This window comes from Microcaecilia unicolor, chromosome 1 (genome assembly GCF_901765095.1).
Source record: "Microcaecilia unicolor chromosome 1, aMicUni1.1, whole genome shotgun sequence".
Classification (NCBI taxonomy): Eukaryota; Metazoa; Chordata; class Amphibia; order Gymnophiona; family Siphonopidae; genus Microcaecilia; species Microcaecilia unicolor.
The window spans coordinates 547,294,463-547,317,687 of NC_044031.1; the positions used below are offsets into that span (position 1 = coordinate 547,294,463).

The 23,225-nt window shown below is 48.0% G+C and overlaps 1 protein-coding gene across 2 annotated transcripts in view; it reads right to left on the bottom strand.

Annotated features, from left to right (window-relative positions):
• The window catches only part of NIPAL2 (NIPA like domain containing 2), a 153,756-nt gene that overhangs the window by 101,308 nt on the left and 29,223 nt on the right, over window positions 1-23,225 (bottom strand). Inside the window, exons 2-3 of one of the 2 annotated variants that reach the window (XM_030217154.1) lie at window positions 7,524-7,656; window positions 1,030-1,098 (exon numbers count right to left, since the gene is read on the bottom strand). In XM_030217154.1, coding sequence (XP_030073014.1) covers window positions 1,030-1,098; window positions 7,524-7,610 — 156 coding nt within the window. In that variant the 5' untranslated portion in view covers window positions 7,611-7,656. The remainder of the gene's footprint in view (window positions 1-1,029; window positions 1,099-7,523; window positions 7,657-23,225) is intronic. The other variant, XM_030217162.1, reaches the window with a different exon arrangement.

Sequence of the window (23,225 nt, forward strand, 5' to 3'; positions counted from 1 at the left end):
GCAGCCCTTTTACAAAGGTGTGTAAGGGCCTACTCGCAGCCAGCGTGTACCAAATTGGCATTACTGTCCGGCTACCGTGTGCCCCAAGCTGTAATTCTGAATTTGGCGCGCGCGCTGAAAACACGCGGTAGAAAATATTTTCTATTTTCTACCGCAGGGTTCCTACCCGGTGGTAAACGGCAGTTGGTGCGCACTGGATGCTTACCATACGGGTAGCGCGCGAGACCTTACCGCTAAGTCAATGGGTGGCGGTAAGGTCTCAGGCCGAAAAAGGACACACACTGATTTTCATTTTGCCGCACGTCCGTTTACTGGCCCATTAAAATAATCTCTTTTTTCCACACACAGTATAATAAAGGTCCGGCGCGCGCCAAAAACACACACACCCACACTGCTGCAGGCCAGTTTTTGGTGCACCTTTGTAAAAGGGCCTCTTAACCACCTACGTTGAGCGGTCAAATGGAACCATATAAAAGTCAGTCCTGTCTTTATGCAGTTTTTGCTTTGCTGAATATCACATTTAACTGCATAAGAGATAGTCGGCCCCATAAACCCATATATTCAATACTGGTGCTCGGACTTAGCCCAGCTGTGGGGCAAATATTGAATTTTAAAAAAACAAACAAACAAACCAATCCTACAACTTAGAATGGTACAAAGACAGGACCTTTCAGGAATACTGAATTTATGAGCAAATACTTAAAACGAAACAAATCCACTTTTGGGAGGCGGAGCAGGCCAACCTGAACCAAGGCTGCTCACAAGCAGTATTATTCATATACTACAGGAGTCAGTGACCTGTGGTACTTAGCTTCCACTAATTGGTGACTCCCTCAGTAAATTAGGGTGTGATAATGTCCCCCATTAATAAGTTCAACCAGTCTATAATTCATAATACAAAGATTAGTGTGCACTAGCAAAAATAACCAACCAAAAAACAAAAACAAATTATATTGTATCACTTTATCTCTACTGCATCACATATACAATATTACACTCAATAATCAGAAATGGAAAAATAGTGATTACCTGTAAATTCAGAGAGATACTAATCAGAAAGTTTCCTAGGATTGCCAACAGAACGCCCAAGAGGTTATTCTGCCAAAAAAGTAAGAATTAATATAGAAAGACAGCAGAAAATGTTACAATATTGCATAAGTAGAAAATATAAACACCATATAACAGCAAGTTGTAAATGTCTCAGTTTAGCATTAAATAACCAAACGTTTTGCGTCTCAGTGATTAGCAGGCCGATATTCAAAACAAGTTATCCTTTTGTATTCAAAACTTATTCAAAGTATATCAGGTCACATGTCTGGCTAAATGTTACAATATGATCCATATGCCCCCAAATTCTATATATCGTGCCTTAATTTACATGCGGAAATTGAAGCATATTCTATAACATTGTGCGTAACTTAATTGATTAACTAGATAATCAGCTCTGTCAACTGGATGTTAAGCAATTATCAGCTCTAATTGGCATTAATTATTATTTACGCACACAACTTGCAAAGCGTATTCTGTAACGTGGTGCGAGTAACTTCCAAGTTGCACAGTAGAAAAGGGGGCGTTGTTGTGGGCATAGGATAGGCGTTTCTAAAATCTATGCGCATTATTATAGAACTAGCCGTTGAGCGCGTGTAAACGGGCTAGTTTTGGAATGGGGGGGTTCTGAGGCCCCCCCGGCCCGAGCACTGTCTGTTATTGAACTTACATCGCACCACGCAGACGCAGCAGGCACATCAGCAAAGCTGGCATCGGGACGGGCTTCCTTCTCTGCCTGTGTCCCGCCTTCGTGTGACGTAACGCGGCGAGGGCGGGACACAGGCAGAGAAGGAAGCCCATCCCGACGGCCCGCCCTCGTGTGACGTAACGCGGCGAGGGCGGGACACAGGCAGAGAAGGAAGCCCGTCCCGACGGCAGCTTTGCTGATGTGCCTGCTGCGTCTGCGTGGTGCGATGTAAGTTCAATAAGAAAGACAGTGCTCGGGCCGGGTGGAGGGGCCGCGATGGCGGTGACTCCGGGTGGGGGGAGCGGTAGCAGTGACCTCGGGGGGGGAGGGGGAGGGCAGAGCGGTTGCGAGTACGTCTGCGGCATGCGCAGTAGAGACTTCCCGCTCTGTCCCGCCCCCCTCATCACGTATTGATGCAGGGGCGGGGCAGAGAGGGAAGTCTCTACTGCGCATTTGCGAGTGAGTACGACACTCGCCTTTTATATGTTTGATACACTGGCTCTGCGCCTAATACAGGCATCAGGATTTACGCCAAGCAAAACATGGCCTAAATGGATGCGACCAAATTTGGTTGCGTGGAGAGGCGTATTCTAAATACTGTGTGGAAATTTAAGCCTATTGTATAAAATGTAAGCTTAAATTTCCAATTTAAGAGAATTTAGAGAATACGCCTAGGCATATTTTTTTCCACGTAGATTTTTCAGGCGCCATATATAGAATCTAGCTCAAAAGGGGTAAGGTTTTGGGTGAGACATGGGCAGGCTAAAAATGGGGTTTAAAGAATAATTTTTGTCTCAGCAAGAATACACATTGAAAGGATAATTTGTTATGAAGAACTATTCCTAGTATACTTAGGTGTGCTTTTATTAAGTTGCAGTGAGCACTAAGAGTGCATTTTGCGTGCAGAAATTGTGTGCTAAAAATATATTTTTTTTCGCAGAGGGGGCATGTCGGGAGGCAAAGAGTGGGTGTTTCTGCGCTAATTAAATAGGGGTCCATTTACAAAGGTGCGCTGAAAATGGCTTGCAGTAGTGTAGGTGTGAATTTTGCGTGCACGCCAATCCATTTTTTTAGCGCTCTTGTAAAAAAGGCCTTTTTAAAAATATTTTTGCCGAAAATGGATGTGCGGCAAAAATGGATGACCTAGCAGTAAAGACTCTCACGCTAACCGGGCGGTAATGACCTTACATGTGCTATATGCCAGTTGGCGCGCGTCCATTACATGCGTCTGAAAATAAAAAATATTTTTCAGATGCGCGTATTGGACGCATGCCAAAAATGAAATTACCGCAAGAGCCATGCGGTAGTTAGGGGGTAACTCCATTTTGGCACGTGTTGGGCCACGCAGAAGCTTACGCAGCGTAGTAAAAGGGCCGCTTATTGTGTCTGCATTACTTCGTGCTAACTGATTAGCGCAAGAGCCCTTACTGCCTACAAAATAGGTGACAGTAAGGGCTCGCGCGTTAATATTTGTTAATGGCCAGACGCTAATGTTGCCATTAGTGCATGGCCATTAATTTGGAAAATGGAAAATCAGCCTTTTTCCAGCTGCGCTAAAGATAGCCTTAGTGTGCAGGAGAGACCCATGTAAGGATGTGCTAAGGTCACATTTTAGCATAGTTTAGTACAAGGACCTCTTAATGTTTCAGTTTTTATAATTCAGTACGTGTCAATGGGGCTGCAAGTTGGAATTCAGGTTGTTAGGAAAAGAGTAATTCTTTAGTTATGTCACAATTGAGTTTGAGCTCATGGGATTTTATCCGGTCAGCAATTGTAATGAGTTTATTATTAAGTTCTGAGATTTCATGAGTACTTGTCAAGTGCACACATTTCACAGTGCATATCCACAATCCCCCCCCCCCCCCCCCCAGTTCTAAAAGTGGCACCTGAAGTCAGGCATGCAACTAGGCGCTCAGTTATAGAATAGGGTCAGTTATGCGCATAAACTAATAGGCTTAATTGGTGATAAATATCAAAAATTGGCTTTAACACTCCCCCAGTGGTCACCAACCCCCTCCCACCCTAAAAATTAAAAAACATTTTTTCCAGCCTCTATGCCAGCCTCAAATGTCATATCCAGCTCCATCACAGCAGTATGCAGGTCCCTGGAGCAGTTTTTAGTGGGTGCAGGACACTTCAGGCAGGTGGACCCAGGCCCCCCCCCCCCACCTGTTACACTTGTGGTGGTAAATGTGAGCCCTCCAAAACCCACCACAAACCCACTGTACCCACATGTAGGTGCCCCCCTTCATCCCTAAGGGCTATGGTAGTGGTGTACACTTATGGGGAGTGGGTTTTAGGGGGGGGGTGGGGGGCTCAGCACCCAAGGTAAGGGAGCTATGCACCTGGGAGCAATTTGTGAAGTCCACTGCAGTGCCCCCTACGGTGCCCGGTTGGTGTCCTGGCATGTGCAGTGCACTACGAATTCTGGCTCCTCCCACGACCAAATGCCTTGGATTTGGTCGTTTTTGAGATGGGCATCCTCGGTTTCCATTATGGCCGAAAACTGGGGACGACCATCTCTAAGGTCGACCTAAATGTTGAGATTTGGGCGTCCCCGACCGTATTATCGAAACGGAAGATGGACATCCATCTTGTTTCGATAATATGGGTTTCCCCGCCCCTTCCCCAGAATGTCCTTAGAGATGGTTGTCCCCGTTCGATTATGCCCCTCCACGTATCATTACTACATTGTTTTTTTCTAAATAAGAACATTTCTTAGCACACTCTTAGTATATACATCCCAAGGAGTGTGCAATAGCATAGTTCAGCTCTAGATTTACCAAACATTCAGCCTACTGTGTAAAAATGCCACAAAAGCATTTAGGCATCCTTCAAAGAGAATGCTTGTACTCCACAGCAGGGGCGTAGCCAGAATTCGGCGGGAGGGGGGTCCAGAGCCCGAGGTGAGGGGGCATATTTTAGCCCCCCCCCAGGCACCACCGACCCCCCCCCCCCCCGGCGCCGCCACCACCAACAACTTTAAACTACTACCAACAATTTTGACCCCCCCCCCCCCCCGCCGATGACCCTCTCGACCCCTCCCCTGCGGTCAACCCTCCCCTGCCGTCGCCTTCCTTTGCTGGACGTCAGACTCAGAAATAGAACGAAGAAAGAAGAGGACCTCAGCTGGCGGGGGTTGGGGTCCCCCACAAGCAAAGGTAGCAGACAGCGACGGCGGGTTGACAGCGGGTTGGCGGCGGGAGGGGTTGTCGAGAGGGTCGTCGGCAGGGGGGTCCAGGGCCAAATCTATGGGAGCCCAGGCCCCCGTAGCCCCACGTAGCTACACCCCTGCTCCACAGATAAAAGTATTGGGGGTGATATCAGATGGTGGTCAGCGTGTTTATCAACACTGGCTACAAACCAGCTAAATGAGACCTAGCTAGTCAGTGCCAGGCCCTATCCCCTGGATTCTATATAGCACACCTAGAGATCAGCACCGAAATCTATGTGGATTCTATAACAACGCGCGTAACTTAATTGGCTTAACAAGTTAATCAGCGTTGATAACAGCTCTCAGCAAGCGTTAATGAGCACTAATTGGCACTGATTAGAATTTACGTGCGCAACTCGCTAAGTGTATTCTGTAACAAAGTGCGCTGAACATATAATGCACGCAGGCAAAAAAATGGTGTGGTTATAGGCGGGGAAATGGTTTTGTGGGCGTTCCGAAATTTACACGTGTAGTTATAGCATACGGCCCAGTGCGCATAAATTTACATGCCCTAAATCTAGGCACCGATTATAGAATATACTTAGTCGGCATCAATTTCATCGCCAATTTTTTAGGTGCCATATATAGAATCTCCTCCTATTTGGCTACCGTGAGTCACCTGGGTACAGGTGATATTCAGAAGTGGCACCTGGATATCTACCTGGTTAATTTAGGACAACCTTTTCATCTGTCCTAAGTTAACCAGGTGGCCATCAGTGCCAATGAAAACCAGTGGTACCCAGATCAAGTTTGGCTCTACCCTGACTCGGCACCCAGACCACCGTGGCACTATTTGGGTAAGTGCCACTAAATATCCAAGTTGGACCCTGTGAGTAGGAGTTATCCAGGTGGGAGCCTACACAGATAGCAACTTCCCACCCCTAACCAAATCTTTATTAGCATGGAAATCAAGAATGTATTCAATTAGCACTAAGCAGGAGCAAAATATTGTTTCAAACATTAGAGAGGTAAGTACTGCTGCTTCCTTCTCCTGTATGTTCAACAGGAAGGGAGCAAAGTAAATGACCTTCAGCACAGTGGGAACTAGGTCAATATTTGTCTTCTCAATTACAACCACATGAGTGAAGCAGGCACAGAAGTTACTTTAACAGTATGTGTTCTGACACGAGCTCCACCAATGTTTCATGCCTGTCAGAGAACGTTTCCCACAGTAAAATAATCAGAAGCAGTCTTTTCCTTGTGGCACTGATGTATCTTTTATTAGGATTTATTTACTGACTTTTTGAAGAAATTCACCCAAGCCGGTGTACAGCAAATATAATCCGGACATAGGCAATAAACTATTATCAACAGTAAAAATTCCATTAAATTGTTAAGTGTTAACTATACATTACACTATAGTATGCTACTTAACAATGTCAACACAATATACATTAAAACATCTTAACAGAGGGACAAGCGGAGGCAGAACATATAGGGAAGTATAACAGAGTAACAAGAGTTTAGGTAGATAAGGTGCAGAAAATAACAAAGTAAAGTTTGTCCTTGAGATAGTCTAAATCCCTGCTTACTTAATACACATGTATTAATTTGCTTCTTGAACTTATTGTAGTTTGTGTTATATTCTGTACCTTATTATGTTTTATTCACTTTATTGTTTGTTTGTAAGCCACATTGAACTTGAGTGTATTTCGGGCTAATGTGGGATACAAATCTCATGAATAAATAAATAAATAAAATTAATAGACAACATAACCCGGGGGCCCTTCTAGAAAGGCGTGCTGAAAAATGGTTTGTGGTAGTGTAGGCACAGGCTGTGGGCATGCGCCGATCCATTTTTTAGCGCGCATGTAAAAAAAGGCTTCTTTTTTTGTTTTACCAAAAATAGACGTGCGGCAAAATCAAAATTGCCGCACATCCATTTTGGGTCTGAGACCTTACTGTCACTCATCGACCGAGCGGTAAAGAATCTGAGTGGTAATGACCTACGCGTGTCAAATACCACTTGGCGTGTGTCTGCTACGCGAGCCAGAAAATAAATATTTTTCAGATGCGCGTAGTAGATGCGCACCAAATTGAAATTACCGCAAGGGCCATGCGGTAACCGGGCATTAATTCCAATTTGGCGCTCGTTTGACACGCATATGCGCCTACGCGGCTTAGTAAAAGGGCCCCCAATTAAGGGGGTCTGTATACTTTTCTAATTTCTTGCATAGATTAGTGTAATTCCCTCTATGCTGGTCTTCCCCTTTCCTCCATTAAATGCCTACAACTTGTTCAGTCAGCAGCAGTTAAACTCCTTCACAACACTCCACACAGTGGTTAGTAAGTGTAGTGGACTTTGATCCTGGGAAACTGGGTTCGATTCCCACTTCAGCTCCTAGTGACTCTGGGCAAGTCGCTTAACCCTCCATTGCCCCAGGTATAAATCAGTACCTGAATATACTATGTAAATTGCTTTGAATGTAGTTGCAAAAAACCATAGAAAGGCGGTAAGTCCTATTCCCTTTCCCTCTTCTCCGCACTGAGCAGTGGTTACCTCTGTCAGCCAGGATCAAGTTCAAGAGTCTAATTCATGTTTCCAAAGATCTGCTTCCCTCGACACTGGATTACCTTTCGAGACTTCTGATGCATATTCTTGTTAGCCACTCTCTTCGTTCTTCCCAACAAGCCTTGCCGCATCTTCTCTCTCATAAACATTTATGCCTTGATGTCACCTCTCACTCTGCTTTTTCTTACGTTGGTCCTTTTTTATGGTTGAAAAATTCAACAACATAGAAAAAACCCCAGTGAAAGTAAATAAGTATTGCTCAATACCAAAAAACTACTCTCTCTGTATATTCCTTTCCTTTGTTTATTCCAGATTTCACTGAGCTAAGACTTTTATTTTTGGTGCACTTTCATTTCGCACACAGTTGCGTCCGATGATGGTGTGAAGCTGCAGCTATGATAGTGAACACTGTCTCACACGGTTGTGTAATCTGAGTGCTGTCTCTTTATCTCAGTTTGAATTTTTACAACGAGGATTCAACTATTAAAAAATTGTATATACATTTTCATATCATTATTATATCTCTCTGATATCAGTCTTACAAAAAAAAAAAAAGGCATACACAGAGAGAGTATTTTTTATGTTTAGGTCCTATTTTATGGAACAAACTCCCATTAAATATTAGAACTGAATCATCTTTATCAAAACACAAAGTGAAGTTCAAGACCTAGCTGTTCCAAACAGCAAATGGCTCCACCCAGTCTTATTCCCCCTCCCCCCACAGTCCTAACCTCCCTGTGTTACAAATTCTTCTTTTTTTTTTCTCCTCTTGCTTTCCTTTTTTTCCCCCTTAATTTATTTAGTTTTGTGAACCATCCAGCGGCACAATGCACAGTATATCATGAGCTGGTAAATAAATAAATCAAGTCAAATAAGGTCTAATGCAGAAAACTGATAGGCAACAGCACTGTCATGCCAAAGATAAACCTGCTACCCTTTATATACTGGGTTCCTTGTGCTGATACCCCAGACTCAAATACAGGCCATTGTGGCTTCCTTGGAAGAACAATGGACCATTGCAATCACTCCTCGCCCCCTTCCTCTCCCCCTATTAAAAAAAAAAACACCACAACAGACAGAGGCCCCCTCAGTCTCAAAATGAAACTCCAGGCAGTGAAATTCTCACTATTAAGCCACCATTCATGCTGTGAGAAGCTAACTTTCCTTCCTGAAGTAGTCTAGGCTAAATACATAATGGAGTAAGGGAGTTGCATTGGTAATTAATTAAACTCTGGAATTCGTTGCCAGAGAATGTGATAAAGGCGGTTAGCTTAGTAGAGTTTAAAAAAGGTTTAACCGGCTTCCTAAAGGAAAAGTCCTTAGACCATTATTAAATGGACTTGGGAAAAATCCACTATTTCTGGGATAAGCAGTATAAAATGTTTTGTACTTTTTTGGGATCTTGCCAGGTATTTGTGACCTGCATTGGCCACTGTTGGAAACAGGATGCTGGGCTTGATGGACCTTTGGTCTGTCCCAGTATGGCAACACTTATCTACTTATTGAACAGCGTGCTAGATTCAAGATAATATGTTTAGGGCCCCTTTTACCAAGCTGTGGCAAAAGGGGCCTGCGCTGGCGTCAGCACGTATTTTTTGATGCGCGCCAAAGCCCTCTTGAACCGCAGCGGGTAAAAGATAGGTCTTTCTTTTCTTTAGGCAATAGCCGTGTGGCAAGTGAAGCATTTCCCGCAATGCCATTTCAAGGGGACCTCAAGGAGTAGCAGTAAGGGCTCCCACGCTAACCCGGTGGTAACCGTGCAGCGAGCGGAACTGCCCGATTACTGTGTTGGGCTTACCGCTGCTTTGTAAAAGGGCCCCTTCATTTTTAAATCACTTTTTGGGGCAAATGCGGAAGGTTTGGTGGATCTGTTAGCGAACCCTTCTTTTGGGAGAGATCTTTGTTACTTCTGAACTTTGACATTAGGTTATCTTACAACAAAAAATGCTTGCTTTAAATCTATTATTGAAAGATTTTTTTCCTTTCCATGGGGCACACCACTGGAATGCGTTAATTTGACTATGAGAATGCAATCATTGTATATGTTGTTTAGAAAGATGTTAAAGACCTATCTTTATGAAAAATAATCTGGACCTGTATTACTAAATACTGCTTTGTAATTTCTTCCTTATTGTTAGGAATTTCTCTTTTATGAACCACTGTGAATCCTTTTTGGAATAACGGTCTGTATACAAGACTCAGAATAGAACACAATAGAGTAAATTCAATAAAGGGTGCCCAAAGCTAGGTGCCAGGATGATCCTAATTTTGGTTTTGGTGCCTAATTGCTGAGTTATGCTACTATTCTACAATGAATCAGGGACCAGATTCTATATATGGCACTGAAAAAATGCACTTAGGGCCAGATTCTATATATATTGCGCCTAAAAAATCCATGTGCATTTAAGCGTATTCTATAAGATTTAGACGCAGTTTATAGAATATGCTTAGTTGATACTGTTGTGGCTAAATCTATGAACGCCCATTTATGCCAATAAAAATCTGGTGTAAATCCATGCACTCATATTTAGGAGCACTGACTCGTATTCTGTAATTATGCGTGGAAATTTTTGGCACGCCCAAGAAATGCCCATAAACATGCCCCTTTTATACTACACAAATTTAATTTGAACTGTGTACTTTTCAATTTAGGCGAAGGTCTTTAAAGCATATGCTTAGCTATTTCCGAGCATAAATTGTGACTATGATTGGACAGGACATCACACAATCTTCATCCATTCCGACCCTCCACTTATACCTATACGATCACTATACACCGACTGGGCAAACGCCTTTATGGTACTATGTAAGCCACATTGAGCCTGCAAATGCAACAAATAAAAAATTGCCAATTAGTGCTTATTATTGTTAAGTGCTGTTATCAGTGCTCATTAGCTTGCTAAGCTTGTTAAATTATGCACACTGTTATAGACTCCGTGCCAATTTCAGCACCAATCTCTAGGTGCACTATATAGAATCCATTATATATACAGTGGGGGAAATAAGTATTTGATCCCTTGCTGATTTTGTAAGTTTGCCCACTGACAAAGACATGAGCAGCCCATAATTGAAGGGTAGGTTATTGGTAACAGTGAGAGATAGCACATCACAAATTAAATCCGGAAAATCACATTGTGGAAAGTATATGAATTTATTTGCATTCTGCAGAGGGAAATAAGTATTTGATCCCCCACCAACCAGTAAGAGATCTGGCCCCTACAGACCAGGTAGATGCTCCAAATCAACTCGTTACCTGCATGACAGACAGCTGTCGGCAATGGTCACCTGTATGAAAGACACCTGTCCACAGACTCAGTGAATCAGTCAGACTCTAACCTCTACAAAATGGCCAAGAGCAAGGAGCTGTCTAAGGATGTCAGGGACAAGATCATACACCTGCACAAGGCTGGAATGGGCTACAAAACCATCAGTAAGACGCTGGGCGAGAAGGAGACAACTGTTGGTGCCATAGTAAGAAAATGGAAGAAGTACAAAATGACTGTCAATCGACAAAGATCTGGGGCTCCACGCAAAATCTCACCTCGTGGGGTATCCTTGATCATGAGGAAGGTTAGAAATCAGCCTACAACTACAAGGGGGGAACTTGTCAATGATCTCAAGGCAGCTGGGACCACTGTCACCACGAAAACCATTGGTAACACATTACGACATAACGGATTGCAATCCTGCAGTGCCCGCAAGGTCCCCCTGCTCCGGAAGGCACATGTGACGGCCCGTCTGAAGTTTGCCAGTGAACACCTGGATGATGCCGAGAGTGATTGGGAGAAGGTGCTGTGGTCAGATGAGACAAAAATTGAGCTCTTTGGCATGAACTCAACTCGCCGTGTTTGGAGGAAGAGAAATGCTGCCTATGACCCAAAGAACACCGTCCCCACTGTCAAGCATGGAGGTGGAAATGTTATGTTTTGGGGGTGTTTCTCTGCTAAGGGCACAGGACTACTTCACCGCATCAATGGGAGAATGGATGGGGCCATGTACCGTACAATTCTGAGTGACAACCTCCTTCCCTCCGCCAGGGCCTTAAAAATGGGTCGTGGCTGGGTCTTCCAGCACGACAATGACCCAAAACATACAGCCAAGGCAACAAAGGAGTGGCTCAGGAAGAAGCACATTAGGGTCATGGAGTGGCCTAGCCAGTCACCAGACCTTAATCCCATTGAAAACTTATGGAGGGAGCTGAAGCTGCGAGTTGCCAAGCGACAGCCCAGAACTCTTAATGATTTAGAGATGATCTGCAAAGAGGAGTGGACCAAAATTCCTCCTGACATGTGTGCAAACCTCATCATCAACTACAGAAGACGTCTGACCGCTGTGCTTGCCAACAAGGGTTTTGCCACCAAGTATTAGGTCTTGTTTGCCAGAGGGATTAAATACTTATTTCCCTCTGCAGAATGCAAATAAATTCATATACTTTCCACAATGTGATTTTCCGGATTTAATTTGTGATGTGCTATCTCTCACTGTTACCAATAACCTACCCTTCAATTATGGGCTGCTCATGTCTTTGTCAGTGGGCAAACTTACAAAATCAGCAAGGGATCAAATACTTATTTCCCCCACTGTATATATATAGGTGCACTATATAGAAACCATTAGGCATGGTTTATAGAACACGCATAGCACCCAGACCTGCAACTAAATTTAGGTGTAATCGTTTATGCCAACTAAAACCTGGTGTAATTGCCTGCGCGTAACTTAGGCACGGATCGGGCGTATTCCATAATACTGCGTGTAATTTCTAGAAATGCCCATGACCTGCCCCTGGCCACACCCCCTTTCGAGGCCCGCAATTAGTATTTATGTTCACCACTTTACAGAATACATGTAGAAAGTTGCGTGCATAAATTCTAATTATTGGGAATTAGTGCTGATAACTGCTTGTTATTGACCAATTATCAGCGCTGACTGGCTTGTTAAGCAATTAAGTTGTGTGTGTGCAGTTTGACCGCACTGCCAAATTTGTGTGCGCAACTTTAGTCGCCATATAAAGAATCTGGGCATAGATGCGCAAATTTTCTGTTTTAAAATACTAGCTTGGGCGACTAGAATTTAACACCCTTGTTAAATTGCACCCTTAGAGCATGTTACAATTTGAACTACAGTGTATGTTACAGTTTGAAACCCAGCTTAGGTTATGCAATATAAAATACAAAGCATGAATTGCAGCAGTACTTGCAAAATCACAGACTGGAGGGGGGCTGAGCCTGTATCTTAACTCTGGAAGACTGTTCACAAAGTAAGTTTTCAGTAGTTTTCTGAAGTTTGCAAGGTATGTTTCTGACCTAATGCTGAGTGGGATTACGTTCTTTGCTGCCTTGGGCGTCTCTGCAGGTAAATCAGGTATTTTGTTCAGCAATGCACTCCCTGTCATCACCTGCTACAGAAATAAAGCTGAGCCAAAGAAAGAGTCAAACCTGTATAATCTTTCCGCATGAGTCATAAACTAAGGTGTGCTTCAAGTTGGGTACAGTCATGAGAAAGCTATCTAAATACCTCAATTTAAATTGGGGCTAAACCCCACAACTGTATTTTATGGCTTATGCTGTGAATAATTTTTGTGTACATGCCATCTTACACTTGCAGAAAATAATTTAAAAAACTATTGAAATAGGACTGAAACAAATGAGCCCTTTTTTTTTTTTTAAGGGAAAGGGACTTGATATACTGCCTTTCTGTGTTTTTTTTTTTTTTTTGCAACTACATTGAAAGTGATTTACATAGTATATACAGGTACTTATTTGTACCTGGGGCAATGAGGGGTTAAATGACTTGCTCAGAGTCACAGACAGTAGGAATCAAACCCAGTTCCCCAGGATCAAAGTCCACTGCACTAACCACTAATCTACTCCTGCACTCTGGTTTTAAGCCCTAATGTGTGACAAAATGCTTACTGCAAAACACTTTAAAGTGTTTTGCGGTAATATCCCCTTTTCCGAATGCTAGATGCGTATTATTTATTAACTATTTTTAACAGGGGACATGTCACGGGCAGAGAAATGGTGTGGAAGCTTTAACCAGCTAGCGTGTTCACATTAGTGTGCATTAACTGGGTAACGCCAAGTTAATGCGGGAGCACTTAGGGACCTTTTTACTAAAGGGTTGTCAGCGGCAACCCGGAACTACCGCCGGCCCAAAGCCAATGGGTAGCAGTAAATGAGTAGGTGAGAACTTACCGCACGGTCAATCCTTTTTTCCACCTTTTTACCCACTGTGGAAAGAGGGCACTCTGTACGCACCCAAAGCTAACACTGCCGCTAGAGCAGGGCACCTTTTACTGCAGCTTTAGTAAAAGGGGCCGTAAGTGCCTCCTAAATAAGAGGGGGGTAAGTGCTCAGATTCTAACACCTTTTAGTAAAAAGACCCCAAAGCCCCCATCACCTTCCTTCTTCCATTTAGCACAAGAAAAGAAATCAAGGGACAGAGGTCCACGGACAAAATCTTACAGGGTAACACAGAGAATCTGAGCATTAATTTATAGACCCTTACATACAAAAAAAAAAAAAAAAAAAAGAGAGACCAGAGGATTAAGACAACAATAAGTTCCATCACAGGGAAAGCCTGGAGCCGGGGCAAGCTCACTGCCAGTGAAGACCTAAAGAATTTAAAGGTACCAAGGGGGGGGGGGGGGGTGTCAGGAGAGTGAAATTGTGACACCCGCCTCCCCGACTGCCCAGGGAGGGAGGGAGAGATGCTGGGTGGTGGGAGGGGGGGTTGTCATGCCTGTCTACCCACTTTGGGCTCAGTCTTGCCCAAAATTGGGTGTCTGACAATGCCCCCTGTTACACAATAAAGCATATCTGTTTCCTTTTCTCCAGTACTGAACTGCAAGCAGAGTTCACTTTTTGTCTGCACATTTCCATTTCTAATTCATAGTAATTTATCCAGTATTTGCACATGTGACCATAGAGGGTAATTTTATAACAGGGAGCCTGATTTAAAAGGGCAGTGGGTGCCTATTTACTCTCCATTTTATAAAGACACATAGTGGGGCTTTTTTGAAAGAATGTCAAAGTCTGAATTGAGACTTACTGCTCATAATGTCCAAAAGAAATGTCTATCTCACACCCATTTTCAAACAGAAAAAAAATATCAGGATTTCCTGTTCAAAAACCTGAGGACATTCTTACGCTGAAAACATACAAAATGAACGGCTATTTTCCAAAATGAAACGCCCAAAATATGAATGCCAAAAAAGCAGGCACAAAAACATCTGTCTGGCATCATTTTTACAAAAATGGCCACACAGACATCCCTGCAGAGCAGAGGGGCAGCCTAGTGGTCAGTGCAGTGGACTTTAAACAGGATCCAGGTACAAATCCCACCTTAATTCCATCATTGTGAGTCCTCCAGGAACAGATAAAAACCTACCGTACCTAAAGGTACACCACTACAATTGCCATCACTCTTGAAAGTGTCTTATAAATTTAAGTACAGTAGGTATTTTTTTTTTTTGTTACATTTGTACCCCACGCTTTCCCACTCATGGCAGGCTCAATGCGGCTTACATAAGTACATAAGTAATGCCATACTGGGAAAAGACCAAGGGTCCATCGAGCCCAGCATCCTGTCCACGACAGCGGCCAATCCAGGCCAAGGGCACCTGGCAAGCTTCCCAAACGTACAAACATTCTATACATGTTATTCCTGGAATTTTGGATTTTTCCAAGTCCGTTTAGTAGCGGTTTATGGACTTGTCCTTTAGGAAACCGTCCAACCCCTTTTTAAACTCTGCTAAGCTAACCGCCTTCACCACTTTCTCCGGCAACGAATTCCAGAGTTTAATTACACGTTGGGTGAAGAAAAATTTCTCCGATTTGTTTTAAATTTACTACACTGTAGTTTCATCGCATGCCCCCTAGTCCTAGTATTTTTGGAAAGCGTGAACAGACGCTTCACATCCACCTGTTCCACTCCACTCATTATTTTATATACCTCTATCATGTCTCCCCTCAGCCGTCTCTTCTCCAAGCTGTATAGCCCTAGCCTCCTTAGTCTTTCTTCATAGGGAAGTCGTCCCATCCCCGCTATCATTTTAGTCGCCCTTCGCTGCACCTTTTCCAATTCTACTATATCTTTCTTGAGATGCGGCTACCAGAATTGAACACAATACTCAAGGTGCGGTCGCACCATGGAGCGATACAACGGCATTATAACAGCCTCTCACCTGTTTTCCATACCTTTCCTAATAATACCCAACATTCTATTTGCTTTCTTAGCCGCAGCAGCACACTGAGCAGAAGGTTTCAGTGTGTTATCGACGACGACACCCAGATCCCTTTCTTGGTCCGTAACTCCTAACGTGGAACCTTGCATGACGTAGCTATAATTCGGGTTCTTTTTTTCCACATGCATCACCTTGCACTTGCTCACATTAAACATCATCTGCCATTTAGCCGCCCAGTCTCCCAGTCTCGTAAGCTCCTCTTGTAATTTTTCACAATCCTGTCGCGATTTAACGACTTTGAATAACTTTGTGTCATCAGCAAATTTAATTACCTCGCTAGTTACTCCCATCTCTAAATCATTTATAAATATATTAAAAAGCAGGGGTCCTAGCACGGACCCCTGAGGAACCCCACTAACTACCCTTCTCCATTGTGAATACTGCCCATTTAACCCCACTCTCTGTTTCCTATCCTTCAACCAGTTTTACATGGGGCAATGGAGGGTTAAGTGACTTGCCCAGAGTCACAAGGAGCTGCCTGTGCCCGAAGTGGGAATTGAACTCAGTTCCTCAGTTCCCCAGGACCAAAGTCCACCACCCTAACCACTAGGCCAAGGATTTACATACTTGTACAGAAGTAAAAGAGTTAAAGTGTGAGTTGCACCTGGATCCCATTGTTCATAGTCCACTGCACTGACCACTAGGCTACTCCTTACACTTGCTGCTCTATTAGGAATGACCTGAAGCTGTCATACAACCTAGTTTCCACAGTCACTTTCACTTCTTAGGGGGGGGTGGGAGGGGTCAGTAACCACTGGAAGATGAAGGGGAGAGGTAACATAGTAACATAGTAAATGACGGCAGATAAAGACCTGTACGGTCCATCCAGTCTGCTGAGGTGGAAGGAGGTGTTTCAGAGAGCTCTGCAGACTTCCAGTGGGAGGAGAGTGAGGCCTAACTCCCTCCCCAAGGATGTGGAGGGCCTCTGGGGAGCGTTCCCCAGGACAGGCCCAGGCCATGGGGCCTCTTGGGCTCAGGGACCAGAGGGTCAGGAAAAGCGGTCTCCTCCCTTGCAGTGCCGCAGGGAGGAGGGAAAGGAGCCCTGTGGATAGAAGAGGGCCAGACTCCAAGGGAGGAAGCCGGACTGGTACCCCCCTCGTGGCCGCACGACGTCCAGCAGGTGAGGGGGAGAGAGAGCTGGCGGAGACCCTAGAGAAGAGCTGGTCTGAGAAGGAAAGAGTGGTAATGGAGATCTGTCAAGAGGCCCTGCCGGAGGTGGAGGAGGAAAGCAGTGAGGATAGTGACGATCTAGAGGAGGAAGAGCTTGTGGATTACTGCCAGGATCCAGAGGACCCGGCCAGTGGCATAATTAAAGTGGTGAAGAGAATTAAAAGTACGGAGAAGGAGGTGGTGGACCTGGGGAAGCGAGTCAAAATGGCAAAAGCCCTGAGCAAGCTGGCCCCAGCAGAGCATCGCAAAACCTATATGAAAGAGGAAACCAGGCTGCTTAGGCTTCTCCAGAAAAAAGAACAGCTGCTGAGGGCCCTGAGGAAAGGCCCTGGAAATCCTCTGAGAGAACTCTATATCAACAGAGACAGGATGGCCTCGGGGGGACAGGCCCCGTCAGCCTCGGTACAGTGGAAGCAACAAACAGAGCAGGAAGGAATCAGCCCAGGCTTTGGACCCCAGAACATTGAAGCATCAGGGGAGCTGCCAGGAACTAGCACCCAAAATACATTGAAATTCATGCAATACCTTGCTAGTCAGTCAGGGCCTCTGCAGGCAGCTTCTGGAGTAAGCAGGACTGAAGGTGGGGCTGTGGAAGCCTCATTGAGAACACCTGAGTGTGGGAGAACAGAACAGGAAAAAAACTTTAACACTAAGACTTTTCACATTGTTGAAACAGAGGCTGGAATTTCAGGAGAGAAACCTTTTTCCACAGAAGTGGTGGTGGAAGTTGAAACAGAGAACTTACCTGGAGAAGAGGAGGTTGTCCTGTTCCCATTGCCTGTAGTAAAAGCAGACGGCAAGGAAAAAATGCCTGGGAGGCCTCACCCACAAAGCTCTGAGGAGCAGGATGTTCCAGCCAATCAGCCTGCAGCAGGGCTAAGGACTGAAAGTGGAGATGTTCCTGCAGGGAGCTGCCTCTTAAAGGAGAATGCAGGAAGAAAGGCAGGTGAAGACAAGGAGTGGTTTTCCATAGAGAAAGCACAGGAGGCCACACAGTGTTCCCCACATAAAGGTTCAGAATGGCAAGGAACTGCGCTGCCGGGTGGCGGGATGCCATGCCCGCCCAGCACATTGGAGCAGGAGGCGCCAGCCAATCGGGCTGGAGGAGCAGGGATGGCCGCAGAGGAGAATGCTACAGCGCAGGAGGATTCCCCATGTTTGGGAGAGCGAGTGGTGCTGGAGTGCGGGAAGCCACTCTTACTTTGCAAAACGGCAGAGCAGGAAGTCCCAACGAAGCAGGACGCCAGAGGGGAGACCAGTTCCCAGGAAAACAGCGGGCCCGCACAGGGAAAGCTGGAGCAGCACGTTGCAAGGAGGGACCCAGCACAGAGAGCAGGTTCCGGGGGGGAAGGAGGGGGGGAGGAGCGGGAGGTGTTTGCCTTGCAGTGTGCGCCAGAAGGAAACTTGACTGGTACCTTTGACTTTGCAGTTGGCCAGGCTGCAGGGGTGCGAGCCAGGGGGGAGTGTTCGGGCCGGGAGGGGAGGGTTGGCTCGGTGGGCGGGGGAGGGGGTCAGGGGCATTGGGAGGGGAACAAGTATTTAGGGGAACCTGCTCTCACTGTCTCTAGCGAACGTTTTGAAGGGGACAATGGCAGGTTTTTTGCTGCAGGGGAAATGGTACAGAAGCACACTGTGAAGGCAGGGGATGTGCAAAGTCTGCTGACAGAAGGGAGAGAAGGGAGGGAGGCTGAGAGGGGAGGCAAGAGAGAGAGGGGGGGTACGGCGCAGCAGGAGCAGGGGGGGCTCAGTGCAGGAGATGGAGGAGGGGGACGGTGGGGGGGTGCTCCATCCTTTGCGGCGGTAGTAGGTGGGAGGGGCGGGCGCAGGGGGAATGGGGGGGCAGGAAGCATTGGGGAAGGATGGGGGGGGAGGGTGGGGGGGCCAGGTTCCCAAAAGGAGGAATGTGATTCAGTTAAGGTGGGTGGGGGAGGGGGGGATGCCAAGTAGGGATGAGGCCCTGAAGTTGGTCTTGGGTTTAGGATTTCTCCCAGAGGACCTCTATGCCTGTATCCACCCGGTGAATATCCCAGAGTATGATGTTAGTTTTCTGACCCAGCGAGGCATGGAGGTCTTCTGGGAGAAATACGAGGGGGTAAGGGGGAAAGGGGATTGGAGAAACTTTAGGGCCGTACCGATCAGCAGACCTGACCTGGTGCAGGTAACCCTGCTGGTCCGAAATGAATCCATTTCAGGGGCGGACCTGGCCTTCTGGCTACAGCGGTACGCAGAATTGCGTACCCCCTTGTCCAAACTCCCTGACCCCAGTAGGGTGTGGGCGGGAGGATGGTGTGCGCAGGTTAGGCTGAAGCAGGCAGGACACGTGACCCAGCACATTCCCTCCGCGGCGTTCATTGGCAGGGATCGGATCCTCTGCTTTTACAAGGGGCAGCCGCGGCAATGTCACAAGTGCGGGTCATTCAGACATTTTAGTATGTCGTGCCCAGTACGGCAGTGTGGGAAGTGCGGGTCTAAGGAGCATCCTACGGAGTCTTGTGCATCTATCCGGTGTAATTTGTGTGGGGGTCTGGGGCATGCATTCAGAGCTTGCCCTTGGGCCTCCCATAACGGGGGAGAGGAGGACATGGGAGGGGGCGGTCCAGTTCAGAGGGAGAGGGGGGGAGTGAATGTAGGGCGAGATCAGGTTCCCGGGGTGGGGGGGAAAGGAGCTGCGGAGGGACAGGGAGTGGGAGGTGGGGAAGGGTTGGGGGAAGGGCGGAAGCGGCAGGACGGGGCAGATGAGGGTTGGACGCGGGTGTCAAAAAAACAACGGAAGGTGACGGGGGTACGGGAGGAAGGGGGAGGGGAGGCAGGAATGGGGATAGAAGTAGAGAACAGATTTAGGGGATTGGAAGATGAGGGAGGGGGTGACGAACTGGCAGGAGAGGAAGGAGAGGATGGGATGAGCCGGCAGGATGGGTTGGAAAGCATGGCAGACGCTGGAAAGGGAACAGCGGGTAAAAGGAAGAAGAAGAAGAGGGAGAAGGTTTTGAGGGACGAAGAGGAGGAAATGGTAGTGGAGGAGGTCGGGGAGGTGGGGGGCAGATTGGGGGGGGCTGAAGGGAGGGTGGGGGAGAAAAGGAGGGTAGGACAGGAGGCAGGGATGAAGGCAAGAGAGGAGAGGGAGGATGGGCTGGAGGCAGGATTGATGGAGGGGGTCGAAGAAGGGGCAGAAGGGGCGGGAGAGGAGGCAGGGGGGGGAGGGTCAGTGGACGACTCCCAAGAAGGGAGGGAGGTGGGCGAAGAAAAGAGGAAGAAGGGGAGGAAGAAAGTAAGGAAAGGGGGGGGGCTTTTTGAGCTAGGGGTCCGGGACTGGGCGGACGAGGAAGGGGAGGGTGAAGGGGAAGGGATCCCTGGAGGTAGTATGGAGCAGAGGGAAGGTAGCCAGGAGGGCGGGGGGTATGGAACGGCACAATGATGGCTGGACTGCTGTTAACATTCGCCACACTTAATGTGGCTAGTGTCGCCTCCCAGAGGGCGAGATGCTTGGCGTTCGATGGCCTCTCTGCCGTGGCGGTGGACTGTTTTCTTCTGCAGGAGACCAGGCTGCGAACGCTGGAGGAGGTTCGGCGGGCAAAGCAGGCCTGGAGATGGGGGCCCTCTATTTGGGGTCTGGCAGGGGAACGGTATGGGGGGATAGGCATCCTCTTCAAAACATTTAAAGTAGAGATCCAGAGGGTGGTGGAGCTGGGAATTGGGAGGTGTCTGGTGTTAGATGTGAGATTGCGGGGGGTGGCTTTGCGGGTGATTAACATCTACGGGCCGCAAAGCAAACGGGGAAGGGCAGCACTGTTTGGGAAAATTCGGCCGTACCTTTACACCTCACGGCAGCTAGTTTGGGGGGGGGGATTTTAACACAGTCCTGAGGAAGGAGGATAGGGGGAGGAGGGCGGCGCAAGTAGGTTACGATGGGGTACGGCTAGCAGGGATCATGAAGGGAGCGGGATTGGTGGACGCGCACATAGAGTTTGGTGGTGGGACGCAGGGTTTCACTTTTGCCCGGGGCACTTGTAGAAGTAGAATCGACCGGTTTTTAGTTCGGGGAGGGGCGTGTGGGAAGGCACCAAGGGTGGTAGAGGTTGATTTCTCAGACCACAAGATGGTGCTGGTCGAGCTGGGGGGAGGGGGGATTCACGGATTGGGGAAAGGATTGTGGCGTTTAAATCAGAAATGGTTGAGGGAGGGGGTGTTGTACCAGGAGTATCTGGAGTTTCTGGCAGACCAGGTATCCATTCAGGGTGTCTTCCCTTCCCTAGGGGACTGGTGGGAAGTTTTGAAACACCGCACCAGGGGGTTCTTTCTCCGTCAGGCGAGGAGGCAGGGGAGGGAGGTCACCCGGCTAGGAACTGCTCTGAGGAAGCGAAGGGACAATTTGATTTCCAGGGGAGGGAAGAGGGAGGACATTGAGGCCTTGCAGCAGGAGGTGGAACGGGTACAATACAATCGGTACTCTTCCCTCGTCTATGAGCGGGACTTTGGGAAGCTGCTCAGCCCGAACCCTTATGACTGCTGTAAGGAAAGAAGGGAGAGGAGGGTGGTAGAGGGGTTAAGGGATGAGGGGGGGACGCTCCAGCAGTCTAGGGAAGGTATCTTGCAGGTGGTGGGGACCCACTTTGGGCGGGCCTTTTTGGACCAACGGTTGGGGGAGGAGGCCATGGCGAGGTACATTGAGGAAACCCCAGGGGTGGGTAAGGGGGGGCCTCATCTTCAGGCCTTGCTGCGGCCGTGGACGCTGCGGGAGGTACAGGAGGCCATTGGGGCCTTGCGGCGCAGGACAGCGCCGGGGCCAGACGGACTCCCGGCAGAGTTCTACCAGCAGTTTAGGGATCAGTTGGCGCCAGTCTTGTTGGCAATCTGGGAGGCGGCACGAACAGGGGGATCCTTGCCTGAGTCGATGGGGGCATCAGCTTTGGTCCTTCTTAGCAAAGGCAAGGACCCCCAGGATGTGGCAAATTGGCGGCCGATTGCACTTCTGAACACCGACCGGAAGATCTTCGCTCACATGCTCCTTGCCCGCATGAGGAAGATCTCCGGGGAAGTGCTGGCAGCCCCGCAGGGGTGTGGGGTCCCGGGAAGGGGGGTGCTAGAGGCAGTGGCCTGGGTGAGGGAGGGCCTGGAACGTAGTCGGGTGGGAGAGGGCAGGCTGGTCGTGGCCTTGGACCAGGACAAGGCTTTCGACCGAGTGCAGTGGGGTTTTTTATGGAAGGTCCTAGACCACTATGGATTCCCGGGGGAATGGATCGCGCAACTTCAGTTATTGTATGCGGGGGCGCGATTCTTTCCCCTGGTGAATGGATGGAGGGGGGCGGAGGTGGGGATCTCGGCGGGGGTGCGGCAGGGGTGCCCGTTGAGCCCCCTGCTGTACGCTTTCGCCATTGATCCCCTGGTGAGGAGGCTGGAAGGGGGGGGGGAGGACGGGCTCAGAGGAGTGGAAGTAGGCAAAGGGAATGTGTTGCGAGTCATCGCCTATGCGGACGATATCACCGTCTGGGTGGCGGATCGCAGGGAGGGGAGGAGGCTGCAGGAGACCCTTGCAGCATACTCCCAGGCTTCGGGGTCTCGGGTAAACCTGGGCAAGAGCACCAGCTTGTGGGTGGGGCCAGAGGGACGGCGGTTTAATTTAGGTGGAGGGTTCCCGGATGGGATAGAGAAAATGAGGGTTTTGGGAGTGTATTTTGGGGGAGGGGATTACGGGCGGGAAAATTGGGAACAAAGGATAGCGGAGGCGAGGGAGAAGGTGGACCGCTGGAAGGGGTGGCGGATGCCCATGGAGGACCGGGTCCGGTTGCTGAAGAGCCAGGTGGTCCCCATGTTCCTGTTCCTGAGCTACATCTGTCTCCTGCCGGAACGCTGTTTCACGGCAATTTACAGCGTGTTCTTTCAACTCCTGTGGGGGAACAGGATGAACCCAGTTCGACGTAATTTCACTTACCGGTCGCGGGAGGAAGGGGGGGTGGGAATGGTAAACCCAGTCTTGCTATTCTCCTCCCTCTTCATCCAGTTTAACCTGGGGCGGGCGGGGGGTCTGAATGCCCCAGGATGGGTACACAGTGTTGTCCAGTGGTGGGAGGGATTTTGGGGTCCTTGGTTGGGGGGAGGTAGGGTGGGACGGTTGCGGAAAGGGTTCCCGGAGGGGGTAGGCTACTATAAATCTTTGGTAAAGCTGGTTCGGCTGTGGGACATTACATGGGAGGAAGTTAGGGCAGGACAGAGGGAGATCTGGGTGGAGCGGGTTCGCTCCCAACGCTTCTCCTCTCCCCTGGCTCTTAGGGATGCTCCGGAGCCCGTGCTGAGGCAGGGCCTGCGGTTTATTTCATCCAAACGCATCCCACACAAGTACAGGGACATTGCT